At 43.4% G+C, this 21,800-nt stretch overlaps 5 protein-coding genes across 5 annotated transcripts; 2 read left to right on the forward strand and 3 right to left on the reverse strand.

The window, feature by feature from the left end:
* Positions 1 to 3,842: 3,842 nt before the first annotated feature.
* Positions 3,843 to 5,353, forward strand: CTRU02_206626 (uncharacterized protein; the record flags this gene model as incomplete). The annotated part of the gene is made up of 6 exons (XM_036731983.2): positions 3,843 to 3,953; positions 4,007 to 4,102; positions 4,158 to 4,194; positions 4,260 to 4,327; positions 4,389 to 4,792; positions 4,858 to 5,353. 6 exons carry the CDS (start codon positions 3,843 to 3,845, stop codon positions 5,351 to 5,353), a joined length of 1,212 nt encoding a protein of 403 aa, XP_036576214.1.
* A 7,643-nt stretch (positions 5,354 to 12,996) lies between these two features.
* On the forward strand, positions 12,997 to 13,839 carry CTRU02_206628 (uncharacterized protein; the record flags this gene model as incomplete). Its single annotated transcript, XM_036731985.1, has 1 exon — positions 12,997 to 13,839. One exon carries the CDS (start codon positions 12,997 to 12,999, stop codon positions 13,837 to 13,839), a length of 843 nt encoding a protein of 280 aa, XP_036576215.1.
* Positions 13,840 to 13,976: 137 nt separating this feature from the next.
* Positions 13,977 to 15,746, reverse strand: CTRU02_206627 (Vacuolar amino acid transporter 3-like protein 2; the record flags this gene model as incomplete). Its single annotated transcript, XM_036731984.1, has 1 exon — positions 13,977 to 15,746. The coding sequence occupies one exon, from the start codon at positions 15,744 to 15,746 to the stop codon at positions 13,977 to 13,979; it is 1,770 nt and encodes a 589-aa protein (XP_036576216.1).
* A 1,792-nt stretch (positions 15,747 to 17,538) lies between these two features.
* Positions 17,539 to 18,871, reverse strand: CTRU02_206629 (acetyl xylan esterase; the record flags this gene model as incomplete). Its single annotated transcript, XM_036731986.2, has 5 exons — positions 17,539 to 17,604; positions 17,659 to 17,838; positions 17,859 to 17,933; positions 17,991 to 18,362; positions 18,419 to 18,871. The coding sequence occupies 5 exons, from the start codon at positions 18,869 to 18,871 to the stop codon at positions 17,539 to 17,541; spliced, it is 1,146 nt and encodes a 381-aa protein (XP_036576217.2).
* Positions 18,872 to 19,860: 989 nt separating this feature from the next.
* CTRU02_206630 (cytochrome p450 monooxygenase) lies at positions 19,861 to 21,680 on the reverse strand (the record flags this gene model as incomplete). The annotated part of the gene is made up of 6 exons (XM_036731987.2): positions 19,861 to 20,178; positions 20,233 to 20,339; positions 20,390 to 20,980; positions 21,035 to 21,103; positions 21,159 to 21,258; positions 21,312 to 21,680. 6 exons carry the CDS (start codon positions 21,678 to 21,680, stop codon positions 19,861 to 19,863), a joined length of 1,554 nt encoding a protein of 517 aa, XP_036576218.2.
* Between the last annotated feature and the right edge of the window lie 120 nt (positions 21,681 to 21,800).

Genomic DNA, 21,800 nt, shown 5'->3' on the forward strand with positions numbered 1-21,800 from the left:
GCTGTCGCGTCGTGAGACTATTCCCTTTAGTCGCCGGCTTAATGTTGCGTGACTGACTGTATAGAGTGCACCTGCGGCCCGAGCACTAAGTTTTGGGTCATTTCTTATTGCTTGAAGGGCAATTTGTAACCTTCTTTCAATACTAGCTGATTCCATGATTTATTGTAGAGGAAAAGGTGCCGGTCGCGTCAAGGTGCGACGGTCGCGGTTTACTGTCTCACTCGCTTGTCTGTCTCACTCGCTTATCATGTACGTTAGCTATTAGTAAAAAAGCTTTCTTCTATACTTCCCCCTTAAAGTATAGTTTTAATTAGAAGTAAATATAGCTAGAATTCGATTAAAAGAAAGCTAATATAATAGTTTTCTTTTTAAAGACTTTATAACTAGTAGATATAGCAGGCTATAATCTAAGAAGTTCTTAGAATATACTAAAGTAATTCCGAATTAGTTTTAAATTAATTCTTAATCTATTTAGAAAGGCTTCTTACTTTATACTTTATATTAACTACTTTAAGACTATATCTTTTTATAAACAGTCGGTAAGTAGTATATTATTAGAAACGTTTTATCTATGCTTATGCTTATCTATTTATAAGTATTAGTATATTATTTCTAAAAAGGTTTTAAACCCGTTCGGAATCGATTTTAAATATTTACAAAACTACTTTCCGTTTAAGATTATATTATAATACCTCTATTTATAATACTTTAATACTTTATAAGATTTTTAAAATAACTTTCTAATACTTTTAGTATAGAAGATTCTAATTAAAATAAAAATATACCTTTCTACCTATATAAGTATAAGTTAAATATAAATAAATAATATTTTAAAAGAATACTAAAGTCGTTTATTTTAATAGGAATTGCTAAGCATAGTTATACTAAATCTATAATATAATTAGTTCTAAAGTAGTTCGGGATCGATCCCGGATCGATTTAAAAGTAGTTTGTTTACTATTTTCTAAAACGATTTAATATCCTTTTTATTTAAAGTCTTTATATTAATAATATAAAAGACTTTATTCTTACTTATTTCTAGATATTTTATAAATATAAGTAGAAAGATTACTTTTTAAGTAAGTATATAAATATCCTTAAAGCTATTATGCTTAGAATAGGTTACTTTTAATAAAATAAGTATTAGAAGTATTTCTAAATCGGTTTTAAGTTAATCCTAAATCGATTTAGAACTAATTCTAAAGTCGTTCTTATATATCCTTACCTCCTTATTTACTAGTAAGCTAGACTAAGCCTAGGCTAGTAGTTAATAGTAAAGATTTAAGTCTTCTTTAGCTTCTATATTAAGACTAGTAGGTTTTAATAGAGGACTTATTCCTTCTAAGCGAGGGAAGAGATTTTTAATTAATTAAAAAGCTATTATAAATCGATTCGGAACGGATTTAGAAGCGTTTAAATATCGTATATTCTTATAAAAAGTATGTTAAGGGTAAGGTTTCAAACCGCGCTAAGGAATTTCAACCTAACTATAGCTAACTAGCTAACTATAGTCAGCTGATCTCAGGGTAGCCCTATAAATCACAAAATAAGTAGGTAATTGGTCAGGTTATCCCCCCCCCCTAATGGTCGCCTTGACCATACCCTCCCTCCATGATATCTACAACGCTGAGACTGCCGGGCCCCTGGTTCCTCTTTGTCCCGGTGGTTATCTGATTCTGGTTGGGACTCGGAGCTGAATTATGAAGAGTTTAGAGCCGAGATTCCGTAGCCAGAAATGAAATGGCGCTCATACTGTTTCAATGTTTCACACCCATGTTGGAAGATCAAGATCCAGAAAACGCTATAGTGCAGCGGCACAATATGTGTTGATGTGGTTTTCAGCTTTATGCAACTTCCTTGCGCTTATTCAATCAAACGCATTAATTATTGCTTTGAACACAGGCAAGTTCCGTTATCAGGCTTCTCTTACACGGGCGCGTTTACTAAAGTCGAGTTCGTGGCACCCTAGTAGGGGGCTTTCAAAGCATACCTAGGCACTGTCGCTTTTCCGTCAGAGATGATAGCATTGGTATCACAGGATACCCGTGAAGTGGGATAACTGATGGGGGAACTGGTCTGTATTCTGTCTGTGTGTCTATATGGAAGAAGATCCAGCAGAAGTGCTGGAGGAAGTGGCTGTTGGTCTTATGGCCGTCAGCCGGCCTGCCCGTCACGTGGGCAGCCCGGTTGCCGGCAGGACTGCCGGCGACGGAGCCACTTCAACCCGGAGTTCCGGCTATTCCAACAGATAGGTTACCAGAAAAGGCGTACAGGACTTTAGTCAGTACTAAAACAAATCTGGTCAATTGAAGCCGTAGAACTAGAGTCTGACTCAACCTCAAAATCAGTAACGATAAAACATTTTATCTCACGACTGATAGGATCCGCCGATTTCATCGCCTTCTCCTCAAAATCATTTACTGATGTGCGTGGGAAGCCCGATAGTCTGTTGCACAACACATGACCCTCAGGTAGCCTGTAATGATGCGCGCTCCCACTGCCGTAGAATACGTCTTTTTGTTCCAACCTTAGCTCCAATGACTGTTAATGTACCTGCCCTGTCTCTTCGTACTTCGTTTGGCCGCAAGTACGCCTCCTGAGTTGTTCCACTCGTGATTGTAGAGGGATTCTCGAGTCCCAGCCCCTTCTACCTCAATTGCAGTATCTGCCAATCCATTGGACCTACCTCTACATGAGCGCCAATTGCTCAGTAGATGAGCAGAGTGCGCAAAATTGAAGTCATTATTCTGTAAGGATCGAAAAAACTGGCAAGACATATAACCTTTCTAAAAGATCAATTAAACAAATATTATGACAAGTACGGTCGCTTGATATATTTCTTAATAATCACCAAGGCCTTGCACGAGTGCCGGATGGAACACTCCACCTATGCCGAAAGTAAAAACTGGCAGCCAGCCGTGTCCATATCCCGGCTCTCTTGGTTTATCCCAGTTTGATTGAACTTCAGGTTCGGATGCTTCTAACCTAAGAGAAAAGCAAATTGTGCGGCCTAGCTAGACTTTATGTTTGTCCACCTTCACATGCCCTTTCTGAGAGTCTGTCGGTACGTCACCACGATTTACAGCTGTCGACATGAGGTTAGTGAGTTTAGTATGGCAAGTAGCCACGCATTTCCCTTCATATATTTAACGCGTAGCCCACTACAAATGACGAAATAATACATATTAAATTGTTCACGACATCATCTAGTTGGCGCAATTGTGATTATGTTTGCAAGAGATGAACAGAATCGAATCCTGGGACCGTATCCATGAATACCTAAAACGCGATCTGAATTCTGTAGAGTTTTTACCTGGATTTATCCAGGAATGAGGGGTCTCGTTACGGCATTAGTAACATAGTTGTTGACAGGCGCGGAGTCATCCGCATAGAATTAGGATGTAACTTCCGTGGGGTTTTCAAAGTCACAGACCTAAAAGGTTTCTCCAGTCGTACTGCGAAACTAGCTTTAGTGACGCATACTGATGTTGATGGATTTACCGGAACACGTGGGACATCGAGTCATGCTTCAAAGCTTGATGTAATTGGTAATGCAAGCGGCATTCTCTGGAAAGCCAGAAGATCAACCCCAGCTCGTAGTTAAAAACTTGTAACGTATTCAAAAAGCTTGATGAGGTCTCTTCCGCTATACCGAAAATTTTAATTCAGATAAGCTTTACAGATAGTTTACACACAGCATATATAACTATTTGGTGGTAAACGCACTGTCAAGCCGGTGTTGTTTTTTAACAATGCTCCTTTCGCCGACTCAGCCATGATCGGAAATGAAGTATTGCTAATCCGAAGCCCAGGCGTATGGTTCGGCTGTTTCTCATGCGACCATGTATAGGAACCTCAGTAGAGTTGGCGACTTCCCGCCGCACTATACTGACGAAGGGTTGCCAATTCAAAATCGCAAAAGTACAGTCATAGCTATAATAGCTTCATTCCTGGTATTACCTATAAAGAGGGATAGTCCTGGTCTCGTTACTGACTATGCTATCAGTGCCTAGCCTGGTTCTGCGTCGGGCTGCGAATATACACAAGAGTGCGCATTGTTAAGGCACCTGGATGGGACGACCTTACGATTGTCATTGCGCTAGTGAGTTCCTTTCTCTTGATGTTTGTGGAGGATAAATGCTGATTTCATACCAAAGCTTACAGGTTCAGCGACTGCAATAGCGCTTTGTCTCAGTAAATTAACCCTACATACTTGGGTCTTGAATTTACGTCGGTGTGAATAGCTAATAATAAACTAGTGACTAACTACGGCATGGGTCACTACTTTAAGGAAGTTCCTGATAGTGATAGAGAAATGTTCTTCTTGGTAAGTTTGACCGCTTGTTAAATTCTAATGCCGTGAGATAGCCAATTCACACGAAGAGTAGCACCTCTATATTTCTAACGGAGCACTTTCGATGTCTAATGCCCTAGTGAAACTTTCTTTGCTCTTTCAGTATATGAGGATATTTCGAGACCGCATGCCGCGCCTAAGGCTGTTGACGATCGGTATGATTACGGTTGTTTCAATCTGGGGCATTCTCTTCTCTTTTATGGCCTGGTTCCCCTGCTTCCCGCCGTATCAGTACTACCGCCTTGGAACGGAGTCTAGCTGCTATGGTTATGGCTCTGTTAGCCCTATAGATATTTATAATACTGTCGTCGCGGCTAATGGATCGAATATGGCGTTAGACTTCTTGATCCTTTTACTACCTACTCCTCTTCTGTTCAGCAAGGAGACTGAACGTCCAACGAGGATAGGGCTACTTATGTTATTTTGCATTGGGATACTGTAAGAGTGCTTCAAAATCAATACTCTCTTTATTTCTTGACTTAACTAATCGACTATACATCTAGAATTAATGGTATTGCTGCATGGCGCATAGCTGCCAATAAGGCGACAGGGGATGAAGCGGGAGACCCGACACGAATCACACCAGTTATAGTCCTCCTAGGAGAGACAGAAAACCGTCTATCTCTAATTCTGGCATCCATTCCAGTATTCTGGCCTATAGTCGCAAAGACGTGGCGCAACGTTATTACCGTTACGCATGAAGTCACAATCGAGAGTTCATTAAGGCCCACTGGCGTAGCAAGACCAGGCGGAATGGATACAGGATATTCTTACGCCGGGGTGGAGCGTGTAGCCACCGTGGATGACATAACCGAAGCCGGATTCCCGCATCCAGGAAGGCTATATGATGTGGACCGATACGTGGCGGAGCGGGCAAGCCCGTTTGCTGAGACCCGAGAAGTTGAGACTACGATTTCTGTACAACATCGGCAAAACTTTACCGAGGGACCACGAGGGAGTAAGAAAAGTTTATACGTAGGGACACGAATTGATGTGTAGGTAAGGAGGCAAGGAGGACAAAGTCCTCTTGGAGACCCGCGGTTGATGATGTGAGAAAGTTAATTAACCCCTTTCCTCAGGGCCACTGCTCAGACTCGAGTGATTGGTCATTTTCCCTTGTGAAATCATTGTAAAAGGCTGCCAAAACGGCTAGAATTACGACGTGCAGCCACTTGACAATATGTCCTGGACAGATGATTCTATGAACAGGTGGATTGCTTCACACCGACTACTGTAACATCTTGCGCGTGTAGAGACCAAGTCGGAAATCCGGTACCAGGACAGGTCTACTGGTTCCCCTCAACAAATGCCTAATGTCGGGTCTCCATCGACGAAACTGAAGTACTTTTCTTAACCGGAAAAAAGCTGACAATCTTTCTTTTCCAGCTTTGTTCACTAATAGCCAGGGTGACCAAGAACCAACGGCCAACAGCCAAAATTATCCAGCAACACTGTTGCCTAAGTTCCATGGGAGCGTACATTCAGGCACCAACACATGCCCTACGGGCACGCTAGCTTTTGGACAGATACAACTACTCCATTGCCAGTGGACGCGAGAGCACTATACCGGGGCCTCGCCCTGACGAAACTCTCTCTTGCCCTTTCATCTGCCCAGGCGCTCCCGGATGACGGCCACTCACGGTAATCACATAACACGATAGCTGAAAGTACACAGGTCGCGCTAACACGTCGTCAGACGCAACAACCTGCACCACCAGAACACCACTTGAGGCCGACGCTGAAATTTCGACGGAGCGCAGTTTTCGCAGCCTTTTCCCAGGAATTTGTGGCTGAAAGTCGACGAAAAGGCTGGTCTGGTAAACCTATTAGTTTGTGATCAACCCGCTCGCGAATTGGTTTTCCCTGACAATCGAACAAAGTTGGATGTCACCTTGTGCTAGTTCGGTACTTAAAGTAGAGATGGTCGTGCTGAGACGGCCGTAAGGGTTGCTTCGTGTTTCTATTTGCTGCCCTGCCTCTTATACTTAGTTTCGACGATCTACTGCTTTCAAACCTCTCACTCTTATTATATATCTGAATATTTCAAATTTTTCTCAGTATTATTCTCTCTATAACTAATTAGTCCCAATTTTTGCCATGTCTTAGTAATGTGATCTGTCCTCCAAAGCTCTATTCTTATACACCGCTGCTTTTTATTTATTCCCTGCCTTTAATACTTTTTTAGCTTATTTGTTTAAGACCTGCCATGTACTTCTATGCCATATTTAAACATCCACAAAAGTAATACTACCGATCAATAATAGAGCGTTCTTTGTGGGCGAAACCAGCACAGAACGCTCAGAATGGGGAAAAGTGGTGTTGTTGGTTGAAGAACTAACTAACTGGCTAGAGGGCTGTGGAGGCTGGCTAAGACCAGTGGTGGCGGCCGTCAGCCCACGTGACGGGCCGGCGAGGCCTGCCACCCACACCCCCTCTCAGACTCCTCAGCGAAAAAGAATAATAGGAAAATACAGGAAAAGTCCTAATTCCTCTAAATCCGAGGAGTTTTTAACTATTAGAAAACTCGGTTAATTACCAGTTAAACCTAGCTAATAGGAGGCTATGAAATCCTCCGAATCCCGAAGTCTTAATATTAATAGTCCTATAGTCTCAAAATCCCCCTCTTAATCTAATCCCTCCGCTATGCTTAATAAACGAACGAATTCCTTGTATTTAACCGTAACTAATAGCTTCGTAAGTCTATCGGTAGCTATATTAACGCTTTTAATAAGTCGGAGTTCGATATTTTTCGTAATATAAACCTTTTATATAATCTATTTATATCAGACGTCGATATAGTAGGTTTATGCTTTATTAAGTAGGTTTATAACGTTATTATAGCTATTAGTATTATTAGTAAATATAATAATAAGCATAGTAATAAGTTTGCTAAGTAGTTAAAAGAAGTAATATCTAATCTATTTTATAATAATTACTATAAGTATAAGATTAATAAATTTAGCTTTTATAATATTTAAAGTTATAAAAGTTTATTTCTTTAACTTTTAAGTAATCGGTATATTAGTAAGGAAGACGATATAACTATTTATTAAGACTTATAATAGCTTATTATTAATAAAAAAGGTATCTATAATAGCGTAAAGCCTTAACTTATTAATCGTAAAGATACTTCTAAGTATAATACTAAGATAAATAATGCTTTTAAGGTATTAGAATAAGTACTTAATAATATAAAGATAAGCTTTAGAAAGCTTTAAATTCGCTTATAATAATTTACTAACGGTATAGGCTATATTAACATAAGTTCTAGCTATTAAGAAGTTAAGGCAGCTAGTCTATTTAATATAAAGTTACTATTTATTAAATAAGTATTTATTTTTATCTTAGGTAATAAGTAAATCGTTAGTAGTCGCTATAAGCATCTTAATAATATTTAAACTATTAAAGTCGAATCGTTAAAGTATTGCTTTTATATACTTAGCTTAGGAAACGAAAATCTTACTAGCAGCTTTATCGCGTTTAATCTAGAAACTAAGAAAATCAGTAGCCTTGCTAAGGTCTTTAAGAAAACAAACCTTCTCGAAGAGATAACAAACTTTTATTATAACCTACTTATTAAGAGTAGCGATAGCGTTATTATCAACGTATATAAGTATATATGCTTTAATCTTATAATTAATAAAGAGATAAACCTCCTTATTAATAATAGTAAAGCTAATTCGTTCTATTTCGCCTTTAATAAGACGAAACTATTAAAATAATAATTTTCTTAAGCTATAAAGTACCTTATATAGTAACTATACCTTATTATCTTTAATAGTATAGCTAGTAGGAAGCCGGACGTATACCTTAACCCTTTCTAAAATCGAGGCGGCTAGGAAGGCAGTATCGAAATTATATACTTCGTATTTAAGATCGAGAAGTATAATAACTATAAAGAAAAGTTAGGTAGTAGTAATAAAAGCAACTATAATATAAACCTCTTATAATAACTAGTTACTTTTCTTATAGTTTTTATAAACTATATATTAAGCCTTATAATATACGATTTCGTTATTTTTATTAGTTTTGATATTATATACCTACTTGCTAGGCAAGACTTTAGCATTACGTAGTAGGTAAACGACTTTATAAACCCCCTTTTTTATAAATTAAGTTATCTTTTGTTTAAAGGCTTATTCCTACTAAGGCTACTATAGGCTTTTCTACGCCTTACGGTAGGACTTCGGGATTATTACGCCGTTAGGTAAGACTTTCAAAAAGGTAGTAGTAGAAAGTATGTTAAGAGAAAATTAATAAGAAGTTAGTAAAGCTAGAATATTAGTAGATAGGAAGGTCTTTTTAATATAAGAGCGTATACTACTAGCAGCTTAGTAGTAACTAGGTAGTCGCTAGGCTAAGGCACGGCAAGGTTAAGAAGACTTTGCTAGTTAACTTATTACTTCCTTAATAATTATAAAGAAGGAATTAAGGTCTTAGTAATTAGTTTTTATTATTTCTATAGAAGTAACGAATTTGTTATTATTTAATTTATTAATAATATTATTGTAAAGTATAGTAATAGTCTCTAATAGGTTCTCTAGTAGTAGAGATATAAGATATATATTAGTAAGTACTATCGCTTTTTTAACGATAGTCTTATCTAGTTTAGGATTACTAGTTATAAGTTTTTTACTTTTAATAAGCTTTTAATAGATAGTATACTAGATAATAATATTTAGTTTAATAAATATAGTATTATATTTAATTTTATTAATATTAAGTATGCTAGTAGTTAAAAGTAATACTATCTTATATAGTTCCTTATAAAATCGAATATCTCTATAGTAAATAACCTCTTTTCGATTAAGTAGGTAAATATAGTAAATATAGCTATAAAGAAAACTATAACCGACGAGGAATCTCTTAATTACTTATAGTTTTATCTTAGTAGAGCGTATAGGGCGTCGAGGGCCTTTCTTATATACGTAGGTAGTATAGCTAAACGTTTAGAGATATTTAATATAAGGGGCCTTACGTTTAGCAGCTAAGTTTAGCTTTCTCGCTATGATCTCGTAAAGGCTTAAGTTACCTTTAGAAGGTATAGGCAAGAGGTTAAGAATCTAAGTTACCGAATCGATACTATAATCCTATAGTTCCTTTAGAAGGGATATATTAATTAGCTATATCTAGGCGCTTTCGACGATAATATAACTAGCATGCTTAATAATACCGTTTATAAAAGGCATATAGGTAATAGTCGTATTATAGTAAGTACCTTCGAAGTAAGGGTTATTAAAAACCTTAATTAGCTTAGGAGTATTATTAAAAACCTAAACCTTAGGCTTAAGGCTAGTAAGACTATAGAATTTAGTATTTTATTTTTTAATAGCTACTAGGATAGTAGTAAACTTATAGTTAAGTAGAAAAATAACCTAGTAGTAACTACTATACTTATTTATAAGGTATAGAACCTAACGGTTCCCTTTTATTAATAAGGGAAGAATATTAATAAGATTAAGGTAAATTTTATTACTAATACTTATAAGTAAAAGTAGGTAGTCTTAACTAATCCGTTTAGTAGATTTACTAAGATAGTAAGACTTATAAAAGAAGGTATTAATTTCTAACGTTATAAACCGAATGCTAATACGGTAGTAAGCCTTTATAATACGTAATAGGTAGGCGTAAACTAGCCGGTAGTATATTAGTTTAAGAGACGGTCGCTAGGTAGCCTAGAAGGCGGCAAGGCTAATAGTAATATCTCGAGGTATATAATTTCTAGTATTATAAGTCTTAACGATATAGACGTTAGAAACCTAATAAACTTTAGTAAGGGAAGTATGCTATATTACGTATATAAGGCTTAAGGTTTACTAATTATATTCTACGTAATTACGATAAAGTTTTCTAAGGCTTAGTAAGTTAGCTAGGCTAGAAGGGTTATACTTAACGTTATAAAGTATCTAATCGTAAATAACGTTAGGGTTAGTAGGGTCTTAGGTCTAGAAGAAGACGGTACTTATACTAAGTAACTAGACTAAAGCGTTAGAAGCAGAAGTAGAAGGTATTAAATCGCTTTTTTTAGTATACTTAACGAAATATTATAAGTTATTAAAAGTTAAAGTAGTATAACTAGAATCGAGAATGATATCGTCTTAAGTAATAAGGTTATCGTAAGTAGTAATAAAAACTACTAGGCTAGCGATAGAGGCAAAAGTAAACTAACCTAAGATAGTAGGTAATGCTTTAATAATAGTTTAGTAGGTATTATTAATAGAAGTAGGCTAATCTTAGTAGTAGCGATCGCTATATATATACTTTCTTACTTTTTTAATTAACTTATCTTAGTTAATATAGTATAGAAGGATAAGATTAAGGTAAGCGATATAGTACTTTATAGTCTCGTAATTATAGTTATAATAGTTATACTTCTTCTTTTCCTTAAAGGTAGTAATAGTAAAGGTAACGATAGTAGTAACGGCTAGAGAAGCAAGACCCTTACTACTAGTAGACTTACCTCTAGGTATATTACGAATAGTAGTATAACTATGCTTTTGATCTTCGTCTTAAGCAAGTATATAAATCGTATTAGCTACCTTATTCTACGTAAGATAGGTAGCGCCTTTCGATATAAAATACTTATACGTATCGGGAAGTCGGTCTTTAAAAAAGTTAAGAAGGAAAATAGTAAGGAAGAAGTCTAGTAGACGACTATAAATAGTCTTAATATACTTTCTAAGGTAGTAATAGCGATTAAGGGTATTATAAAGAGTCTTATAATCGTTAGCAGTAGTCTTAGTAAACTTGTTAATAAGGGTAGCTATAGCGTCTTATAAGATTCTCGGAATATGCTTCTCGAGCGCTTGCTATAATTCGTAAAGGTTTCTATCGTCAACTTAACCTGCTATATAGAGTCTGTTAAGAACCGATTTGCTAGCGTTTATAAAGAGACTATATATAACGTTACGATTCTTTCTCTATTCCTTTATAGCGATAAGGTTAGCAAGGCGAGGGACGTTAGTATTATAGTTCTTCCTGCTAGCACGTAGCTATAATAAGTAGAGGTCGGAACCGTGATAAGAACAGGGATATAAATAAAATAGTATAGAAGTTAAACAAACGGTTATAAGGTAATAAATAACGATAAATTAATAAACGTAAGTATAAGCAGTTAGTCTTTTATTAAGTTAGCCTACTAACGATAATGCTGTCGAGGGCGTCTCTTATACGGGTACGGCTAGCACGTAAGATATTACGTACCCCTAATAACTATTTATAGAACTATAATAGTTAGTCTCGAGGAATATCTCGAAGTCGTATCCTCGCAAGGTCGCTATAATAAGCATACGCTATATATTCTAGTTAGATTTACCTTTCAGGCGAGGAAGAAGCGTAAAGACGGTCTTAAAGTCGTTTTAAGATATCTTGAAGTAAAAGTAAGGGTATTATAATAATACGGGATAGACTTATAGTCGTACCTCGATTATAAGCGTTTCTCCGAGGCTATAGCTTTAGAGGCGTGTCTATACGTTAGATAGCTTACTTTCGCTACTACCTATACATACTATTAGAAAGGGAAGGTATTAAAAGGAAGGTATTGATAAGTAAATAGTATTAAAGAAATATGAATGTTATATAGGAGGGAGAATCTTACGTAAGAATATAAGAAATAAGTAGAATTATAAGATCCGACCGTAGAAATATAGTAAATCGAAGGGAAAAATAAATACTTATAGAAGATACGAGAAACTAATAAGCTAGTTTAAAAAACTAAAGCTAAAATAGTTAAATTCTTATAAGAATAAGGAAATCGAAGTAAAAATATAGTTATAATATAGTTATAATTAAAAAGTCTATTATTATAATAGAATTCCGTAGTATTTATAAAAACTAGTAGGTTATAGTAGTTAGTCGTATGCTATATAATATTCGTACGTGCTAGGTAGCTAATATCGCGTTAGAAAGTAAAATTCGTTAGCGAAGGGAAAATAAGGCAAGAAAATCGCATAGAAAGGTAAATAAAGCGAATAAAATTGTAAAAATTCGTAAATTAATAGAAAATTGATAGACGAGTAGAATAATAGGTAAAACGACGTTATTCCGAAAGAATAACGCTAGGCTTATAACCTGTAGGCGAAACTAGCATAGAACGCTCAGAATGGGGAAAAGTGGTGTTGTTGGTTGAAGAACTAACTAACTGGCTAGAGGGCTGTGGAGGCTGGCTAAGACCAGTGGTGGCGGCCGTCAGCCCACGTGACGGGCCGGCGAGGCCTGCCACCCACATTCTTAGCGGGTCGGATTGGCGTCAATACTACGGAACATACTCCGGTATTACTGTCTATACATAACTAACTAGAAGGCTGGTAGACTAGCTAAGACTGTAGTAGCGGCCGTCAGCCCACGTGACGGGCCGGCGAGGCCTGCCACCCACAAGGCAATTAATCTTCTGCGATACTTCAAGTGACCGTGGCGGTATAGATCAACATGACCCAAGACGGAATGGGCAAATGTCATTGATGACGTAGTCAAGCTTGAACCACCGCATCATCCCAAAACCTCTCCTCAGATCCTCACCTCCCAACTCCAAGACACTATTAGTCTCAATGCTATATCGACCAATTGTTCACAACCTGTTCCAAAACCTCCCCCGCACAGCTCAATTTGCGTTTTACACCACTTCCCATTTCAAATCCCGCAAGATGAGCTGGATGGACTCATGGTCCCGCCCTTCCAAGTCCCAAGCGACTCCGGCGCCCTTCTATCTCCTCTCCAAAGGCGAGTCAATACCCTACTGTCGCACTTGCGGGCGCGTCATCTCCAGCCGCAAATCGACCGCTTCGTCCAAGTCTTCCGCGCCATCAGAGGCCAAGTATTGCTCGTCTCGGTGTCGGGGTCAGAAGCCGGGGCGGTTGGACAGGGAGATTGAACAGGCGTTTGTGCGGTTTTTGCAGGGCGAGGAGCAGGTTGAGGGGTCAAAGAAGGTGAAGGGTGACAATAGGATCCTGGTCCCGTGCGACGTTGTGGAGAGGAGGGTGTTTGGCGAGAGATCCGACCCCGAAAAGGTCTTTGGGCGAAGGAAGAATCGTGCGTCGAGGGCTCTGCCTGATGCAGACGAGGACGAAGGCGTAGATTTCGGGGTATCTCACGCCGATGGCGAGCCGGGCGAGGATGTCATCGATGAGATGCTAGGACGAACAAAGTCCACGGAACTGGATCCCAGTGTGACGGCCAGCCTCTCTATCCGCAGCGGCACGCGCATCCGCCCGCCGCAGAACCAGTCGCAGGTCAACGGCAGTATTGGCGGCGAAAAGGGAAAGGCGGAGAGGATCGAGGAGTCGAATGAGATGCGGGAAAAGAGGAACGAAGGCCAGAAGCGCGCTCACGAGAAGGAGTTGGTCCGCTCTGCGGCGCGTCGAGGCGTTGTATTTGGATTCGCCGTGGGTGGTGATGAGCGGAGAAAGTGCGAAGCCGTGATGCAGGGCAAGGTCGTCGAGCCTAGTTTTGCGAAAGGAGATTGGGCCGTCAGGTGGCGGGAAGACTAAGACACTCACTCTCACACAGATGGGCAGGGAGATGGATAGATACATGTAGATGGGATGGAACCTTTACGATGTTTTTGTTTTCCTATCTTTACAATCTCATGCGATTCGTCTACTCTACCCCCAGATCTGCTTCAAGTTTACAGGAAACTGGTGACCAAGGTAATGGCAGTGGTGTACACCATACCGACCAGACCAAGGGCCATCAGCGCCATATCGTATATCTTCTCCTTCTTTGTCTCTGCAATACCCTTCATGTGCAAGTACGGAGGATAAATATAAACAAGCGGCACACATGCAAACGAACCAATGAGCGCGACAAAACGGTCGAGGTTGGCCGAGCCAGCAATGGAGGCGCCGATGCAGACGGCCACGAGAGCCGTGCGGAAAGCATTCTTCTTCCACTTTGTAACCAAGTCCTTCTTACCCGAGCGGTAGCCGAAAATCTTGCCTTCGATAATACGCATGGCCGGGAACAGCTGAACGGGATTACCCACCAGTACAGCGAGGGCGTACATAAACTGCACGGCGTTGACGAGGCGACTGTCCTGCGGGTAGTTGTTGATGACCTCGATCTGGGTGCGGTCGCCAAAGGTGGCGTAACAGAGGGCGCCGACAGATGTGAACACGCAGGTAATGAGAAGCATGACACCGGCGAGGAGCGGCTCGAAATGGGAGGGTTTCTTCATGCTCGCCTGGATGGGGATGATGAGGCCGATGCCCTCAAACGTAAAGATGGAGGCACCGATAGTGAGGGTGTATGAAGAAGGGTTGAAGAGCTTGACGGAGGGGTCCATGCCGCGGGTCGCAAGAGCGGAGATATCATACCACCAGATGTAGCCCACGCCCAAGACGATGAAGACGTCGGCGAGGAGGGCAGCAGGACCGAGCTTCGAGATGTTGCGGATAAAGGCAAGGGGCACAAAGATGATGGCCTGTAGAGCGATGAGAGCGGTTGAGCTGAGAGGATTGGCACCGTTGGTGACGGCGTTCAGGAAGGAGAACCAGTTGTCTGCCACGAACACCAAGCCCGTGCAGACGAAGCCGAGCTGCGACAGAGTGATTGAAGCAAGAATTAGGGATCGCATCCTTGGACCAGAAATCTCCTTGCCCAGGTCACCGTAACCGCCACCGTATCGGCTGCGGCATTGCAGAAGCAAGTGGAAAGCAGCCATGGAAATGGCGGCGACGACAAGCATGGTCAGCGATGAGAAGAGGATGCCACCATTTTTGAAGGCCTTGGGGAGGAACATGATACCCGTGCCGATGAAAGCCTTGAGAGTAGTGAAGAACGTCTTGGTAGTGCTCGCATCGCCGGCCTTGCGGGCGAAGCGCGACGACTTCCTCCGCCCCAGCAGCGGCCTTGTTTCTGACGGCTGTGTTCGACCTTGTTCCTCATCCTCGTCGTCCGATGCGATGGCCTCCTCGTCCGAGTCCGCGAGATCCTCACCGGCGAAGGAACCGTAAAAGTCTAGAAACTCGACGAAATTCCTCGTGATGGGCAGATTCGCAGCCGTGAAGTTGTGCTTCTGCATTACGAACTGGCGGCGGAAGCCCTGCGGCATCAACATGTCGGCAGCGGCGAGATCGGACTCATGGCCGGACTCGGTGCGCCGAGGGTGCGAGAACGTCTGGGCGCGCTTGACACCCTGTTCCCTGGCGGAAATCTTGTAAAGATCGCGGTGGATATCGCCGCCGGGGAGGAGGAGGGAGGAAACCTCTTGCGGTTCATCGGCGTCGTTGGCGTGAACGCTCGGGGAAGCAGGTTGTTTGGGGTTTTGGCTGGGGAGGTCGCCACTGGAAAGGGTTGGAGTGCCGTCGAACGAGGTACCATAGCCCGAGGGGAGATGTTCGGCGATGACGGCCGTCAATAGACGGTCGTCTGAAGAGGTCGGTGTCGTGTCTGACATTTCGGAGGTTGTGGATAGCTTGGCGTTGGGTGTTTTTTCCTTGCGTGTTGCCTTCTATGGGCATTGACCACAACGACGACGAGCCAGCAAGGAAGCGACTGGTGTTCTCCAGGACTAACTAGAGTCTCAATTGGGGGGAATTGTGCAGACAAATAGGAAAAGACGCCTCAGTTGAGGGATTCTCTGCGAAATAGACACTGCCTGATCATGAGATCGTGAGATTCGTGGGTGTGGGGAGAGGAGGGAAGAACCCAAACGACTTCAACGTTTGTTTTTTAGAAGCATGACTTCACGAAGACCCGAGCCGCTTTCAGTCCGGTGCAGTTTATGCAAGTGGGAAAAAAAAAAATATGATAGAAAGATACTTCTCTGGTGGCTGGGTGCTGGGGGCAATACGAAGTTATTTTCTATCGCGGGGGCGGGGAGCAACATGTCCAAAGGAAGCCCCCTTAGTGGCTCTCAGTGGAGGCAATGCACAACAGTGGCTCACGCAGAACCAACAAGAGAACTCGCGAATGAGCCAGGGGGAGCTTCTAGGCCGAATAGCGTTACAGCTTTACGTCAGTCTGCAGTGTTGGACGGCCAAGTTTCGGATCGGCAGTGGAGGCATCAGGGGGGGATGTACCATAGTAGGCGTTTAGCTGAGGTAATAGCGGTGAGGCTTAAGCCGAGAGACAGGGGTCATAGACCAGGGTTGGCTGGCCGTGCTCGCCTTTGCTTGGAGACCGACCGAGAGTCCCAAAGACCCCGAGGGCCTGCGGCAAGACACGGGAAACTAAGACAAGACCAAAGACCCCGTGACAGAGTCATGTCGTACATGTTGGGGGAGATAGACAATGTCTTAGACATAGGCGCTGAAGTTATCGGCATAAACCGTATACAAAGCCTCATGTTGGAGTCATTCAACTCAGTGAAGGGGGACATGGAGAAGAACTCAATGTTTATCTGTTGATGTTTACATGATGCAGTATCCATAACTCCTCCAGGCATGGACACCTCCCCGGCCTCCAGCGGGGAATGACGCCACCGGGACCCTGAACTTTCAAGTCGCCAGCAGCAACGCGCCCCTGTAGGAGCGAAATTCAGAGAGCCGGAGCTCCTCCGAACTATAATAAGGTAGCAAAGGATGAAGCCATCACGTGATTGGGCCTCACCGATCGAATGGCCTTTCGCGAGAAGCACACGTGGTGGACGGCGGACGGGAATAACCTCACTCGTCGGTGCCAGTGGATGGCTGGATGGATAAATGGAAGGTCAACTTTGAGCAGCACCCAGGTCTCGGCGTCATTGATGACGGCTAACGATTTCTTTCTTCAGTGCCCGATGCTTGTCTCAAATACCAGGTCGGGGCTGGCCGCTGTGCCTCTGCCGAGACATCTAGAAGTACACTTACTTTTTCCCACTGGAATGTGATTGTCTCATAGAACATCTGTCAGGTGGAATAGAATTGTACCCTAAACTCCTGCCATGCGAACTGGGCTTGAATCTCGACCCTCCCCTCACTCTCGCAGCTGGCCGAATGCATCTAGTCAGGCACCTCGGTTAACATTCCACGCCGCAGGGCTGGCCAATGGATGAGCTCAAAGCTAGGATGAGGTAGATCGACATCTCAGCGCCTCTCTTTTTATTTTTGTTCTATTTCAGCTTTGGGGTGAAAATAGACAAGGCGGGGACGCAAACATTCAGTTCATTGTTCAACGTCACAGGGTCTCTACCATGGCCATGTGCCAACCGATTGACTTGTCGGCCATTACTGACACTGGGAGTACCCTTCGCAGACTATTAGCTCTCACTAATGGTTAATCGCAGCGGAGTACTTACAATCATTAATCTTGACGCACGTGTACGGGCTCGCGCACTATCGAAATGTCAATGACAACGCTCTGGGCATATCGAGGGCCATCTCACTCACCGAAAAAGGACCCGTCCAATTGATACCACCACACTGGCCCCATTGAGGTGAAGTCCCTGACCCTCCAGGTGCTGTGGTTGTCGTCGACCTGGCTGTCGATGTGGTACTGGTACGCAGCGTTGTGGATGTTGTTACAGGGGTTACTGGGTTCTGAGTCATGATTAGGCCTATCCCAGCATCTTTGTTAGGCTGTGCCTTACCAGGAAGCCAAACCATTTCAGGTCCTCTTCAGGAAACACATCAATGGAGTGAGAAACGCCGGTACCCAAGAACGTCTGTCACGCGTCAATACTATCACCAACATACCTCAATCTTTCATAGACTAGACTCACCTGCAGTTTGTCCCCGAACACGTATTTCGTGTAAGGGCTTCTCGGGAAGTTGGGCGTCGTCGACTGCGCCTGAGTTGAGTAGCCAAATACTCCCGTCCACTGCTTGATAGTCTCGTAGTAGTTTTGAACGTTGAGCGCCTCATCCAACGTTCCGTGGTAAATCTGCATCTTTGGCCGCGGCCCCGTGTAACCCGGATACATCTCATACACGACGTTGGCCCATTGTTGCTGCGTCCAAATGGACTGGCCAGTGGAGCATGTTATGTTCCAGGCGTCGGGGACGTCATCAACGCTCATGAAGCAGCCGGCTGGGACGCCTGCGTAGGCTATACCGGCAGCGAAGATATCTGGATAAGTCGCGGCCAACACGTTCTGTTTGCGTATAAGCTCATCCAGGTACATTATCTCTGAGGAGATTGCAGACTCACCGTCATCATGGCCCCAGATGAAATACCCGTAGCATACACCCTGCTCGCATCCGCTCCATATTGAGCGATCACGAACTTGACCATGTTCGCGATTGAATTGCTCGCGCCACCACCGTTATGCGTCAAAGTCATCTTCGACGCTACATCCCAGCAGTTGTCGCGTGTGTACGGCGTCTGCGGGTAGATGACGATGTAGCCATATGTCTCGGCGTACCGTGCCCACTGGCTGCCCTGGTAGTAGGCCTGCGCGCTGCCGCTGCACCAGTGGATTCCGACAACGACGGCCGGCTTAGAGGCGAGGTTGTTGGGGACATAAAGCCACATGCGCGTGCCGGTTGGGTTAGATCCGTAGTCGGTTACCTCCGTGAAGGTAGCGCGCGGCACAACCTCCGCGCCGAGAGCAAGAGGGAAAAGAGACAGAGCCCAGAGGCTGATTAGAGTTAGCAGCTTCATCATCGTGCTGAACCGTCTGTGGAATCTTGGATGATACACTACTACATCGAGAAAAACAAGGCGGAAAGATTGGGAATTTATCGTACTTTGATAAGCTCGGCTTTCCTGACTACAGTCGTATGTCGTCACTTCAATGGGCGAGGCGGATCAGGAGCTTCCGTCCCAAAGATCCATTTACTCGGGGTCGATCGGAGGCCGCTCCCGCTATGCGTCCGAAGGCGTGTCAATATTCTTTTTTACTTCCTGTTACAACGTTGGATATTCCAAGCCTCTGATCCAGGCCAGTCGTCATCATGGCGGCCCTCCACCATTTACGTGGCGCCGCCTTGGAAGTGAGCCTTTCGACCGGGAGGCGGGCCTCATATCCCACAAGTTTGACGAGCTAAACTAAAATTCAACGGCCTAGACTCTTACCACGCAACGACGGCAGCTCGGGATGCAGCTGAAAGAAAGCCAAAGGGGTGAGAGGGGAGGATGTCCCCGCAGATGGTTCAGAAAAGAACCAAAACCCCGCCTGGATGAGCAACGCGGAATCATCTTCCGCCAATCGCTTGTTCGGAGATTTCCGTTCTTGGATTCGTTCTGTGAGAAGGCTCCGCGATCTTTTGGGTCACTTTACATGGCTTGATTAAGGTGGTTTCCGTTGCAACCCTCGATGAAGCTTATCATCAATTTGATGTTATTTGGCTCGGGATAGCTGCTCGGTACCGATCTTGCAGGCAAAGCAGGTGGCCATCCTGAGATACCTATCATGAATGGGACGAGAAAGCTAGTACTGAAGCGACCACGATGCTATTGCTGCTTACTCCAACAGCAAATTTTAATTGATCTCATGGTTATGCAGATTATATACAGAGTACATCATGCATAGTTGGTGAAGCATTGCATGACCAACGACATGGGACGTGAGCCAGAATCTGCTGGCTTTTTAACTCTAGACGCTTCCAACGCAGCAACTCTCCACAAACAAGTATGATCTTCCCTTGTCGTCACGCTATATCTTTCCTCCGTCGTATAAGAATCTTCGCCATTGGGTTCACCAAAGTAGAGAAGCCAAATCGTATTGGGTCCACCGACGTCTTGTCTTCATTAGGCAGCTTGAACTCGTATTTGAGTAAGAAATGCGCCATGATCAACTTCGTTGTACTTGCACCAAGGAAACGGCCGGGACACGCGTGCGCTCCTAGCCCGAAGCCCAGATGTTCAGGCGACACGCTTGCAAGTTGCGCAATGTGCTCATTGCCACCACCCTCGCGCATTCGAAGGAAGCGATATCCGTCAAACTTGTTAGGATCAGGATAGATCTCCTGCAGTCTCTTGTGTCAGTAAATCAAGACTGGGAACGAAACAGGGTTCCTCACCGAATCCCACATCTTCGCCGACGAGACAGCTACGCCTGTCGTTCTAGGGAGCAAGCTGCCATCACTCAACTTTACGTTATCCTCCATCACACGGCGGCCAAGGGCCACTGTCGACCGAGTCAGCGCAAATTCTCCAAGAAAGATGATAGAAACAAACCAGTGGCAATAGGCTTTAGCCGAAGAGTTTCCTTGAGCACACTATCCATAAGCCTGAGCTTGTAAAGAGAGGAACTCTTCCATCCATCCCTAGTAACCATCGCAGCCTCTTCCCGTAGCGGCTCGATTATTTCAGAGTTGTGGCATAGATCCAGAATGTTTTGGGAAACCAGATCTGTACTGGACGCGTTCGCCAATATCGATAGCCCAAGCTGCTGAAACGCGGCGTTCTGTGCAGTCTTATCCTGCTGCTTCTTCGCAAGCTTCTCGATCCAAGATAGGGTGTTATTGAAGATGGCGCCGTGCTTTTCTTGCTCGCGCTGCTGCTCCTGAATCGGTGCAATGGCCGCACGCGCCGTGCGGAGCATTTCACGGAGCTCGCGGCAGCAAGGAAGAAACCAATGCACAAAGCGCCGTATGAGCGATGGATAAGAGCGTAAGACCTTGGCGGCAGCCATAGCCTTTCTGGGGTAATTGATGGTAATATCAAGCCAGCGAGGATCGCGGCAGAGTTCGGGACCAAGAAACACCAGAGCTGAAACACGGGCAACGATTTGTGGGATGGTTGAAGCAAGCGTGATTTCGTGCCATTCTGTGCGGCATATGTCAGTGGAGGATTCTCATACGGTACTGCGTAAGAACTCACCTTCGGAGTCAGTCAAAACATCCCGCAACGCGTCGCTTGCCTCTTGAGATAACGGTTCACATAACTTAGCTGTTGAATGAAGTAGTCAGTTCCGAACTCCAAGACAATGCTTTCCTAATCTCACCAATATCGCTCTGTGCCAAATGAGATCTGATCATCTCACGAACAAGCTCACTCCCCGAACTAAAATACGGTTCGAATCCGGGTGTACCAGCTTGCCAATACTGTCCCATCTTTAGCCACAATTTGCATGTACGAATGGTCAGATCGCACTTACAGCCAGCAAGAACTCAGTTGAGCTCAGTCGATTGTCATTCCGAATCTCCATTGCAAACTTGGGCGCCAACACCGTAAGTGTGCCCTGTCCAGTGTACACCCGGAAGGGCTTCCCGCCATAATCCTTCATGCCCCTCTCAATGATCCCTTTGCCGTCTTTCAAGTATTCTTCTTTTGTCTTATTGATGACGGGATATATCTCAACTGACTGGAACATGCTTCGAACGGGCGGCGATACAGCGACCATAGAAGCCATAAGCAAGAGAGCAAACCAATGGAAGGCGGAGCTGGACATTGAATAGGATGATGGTATTCCTAACGATATGATTCCCCTCCAGCTCTGGGAGGGCCATGATGCGTTCGTGTCCATGATGTAGACAGGTGTGTGAGGCGTCGATCCTGAGTCTATTGCTTCCTACCAGCTCGGAGGCGACTGGTTTAGAAGATCAAGAGTGAAAAGTGGACACGAACAATTCCAACTTTTTGAGGA

Source organism: Colletotrichum truncatum (assembly GCF_014235925.2).
Source record: "Colletotrichum truncatum strain CMES1059 chromosome Unknown Contig_0003, whole genome shotgun sequence".
Taxonomy (NCBI): Eukaryota; Fungi; Ascomycota; class Sordariomycetes; order Glomerellales; family Glomerellaceae; genus Colletotrichum; species Colletotrichum truncatum.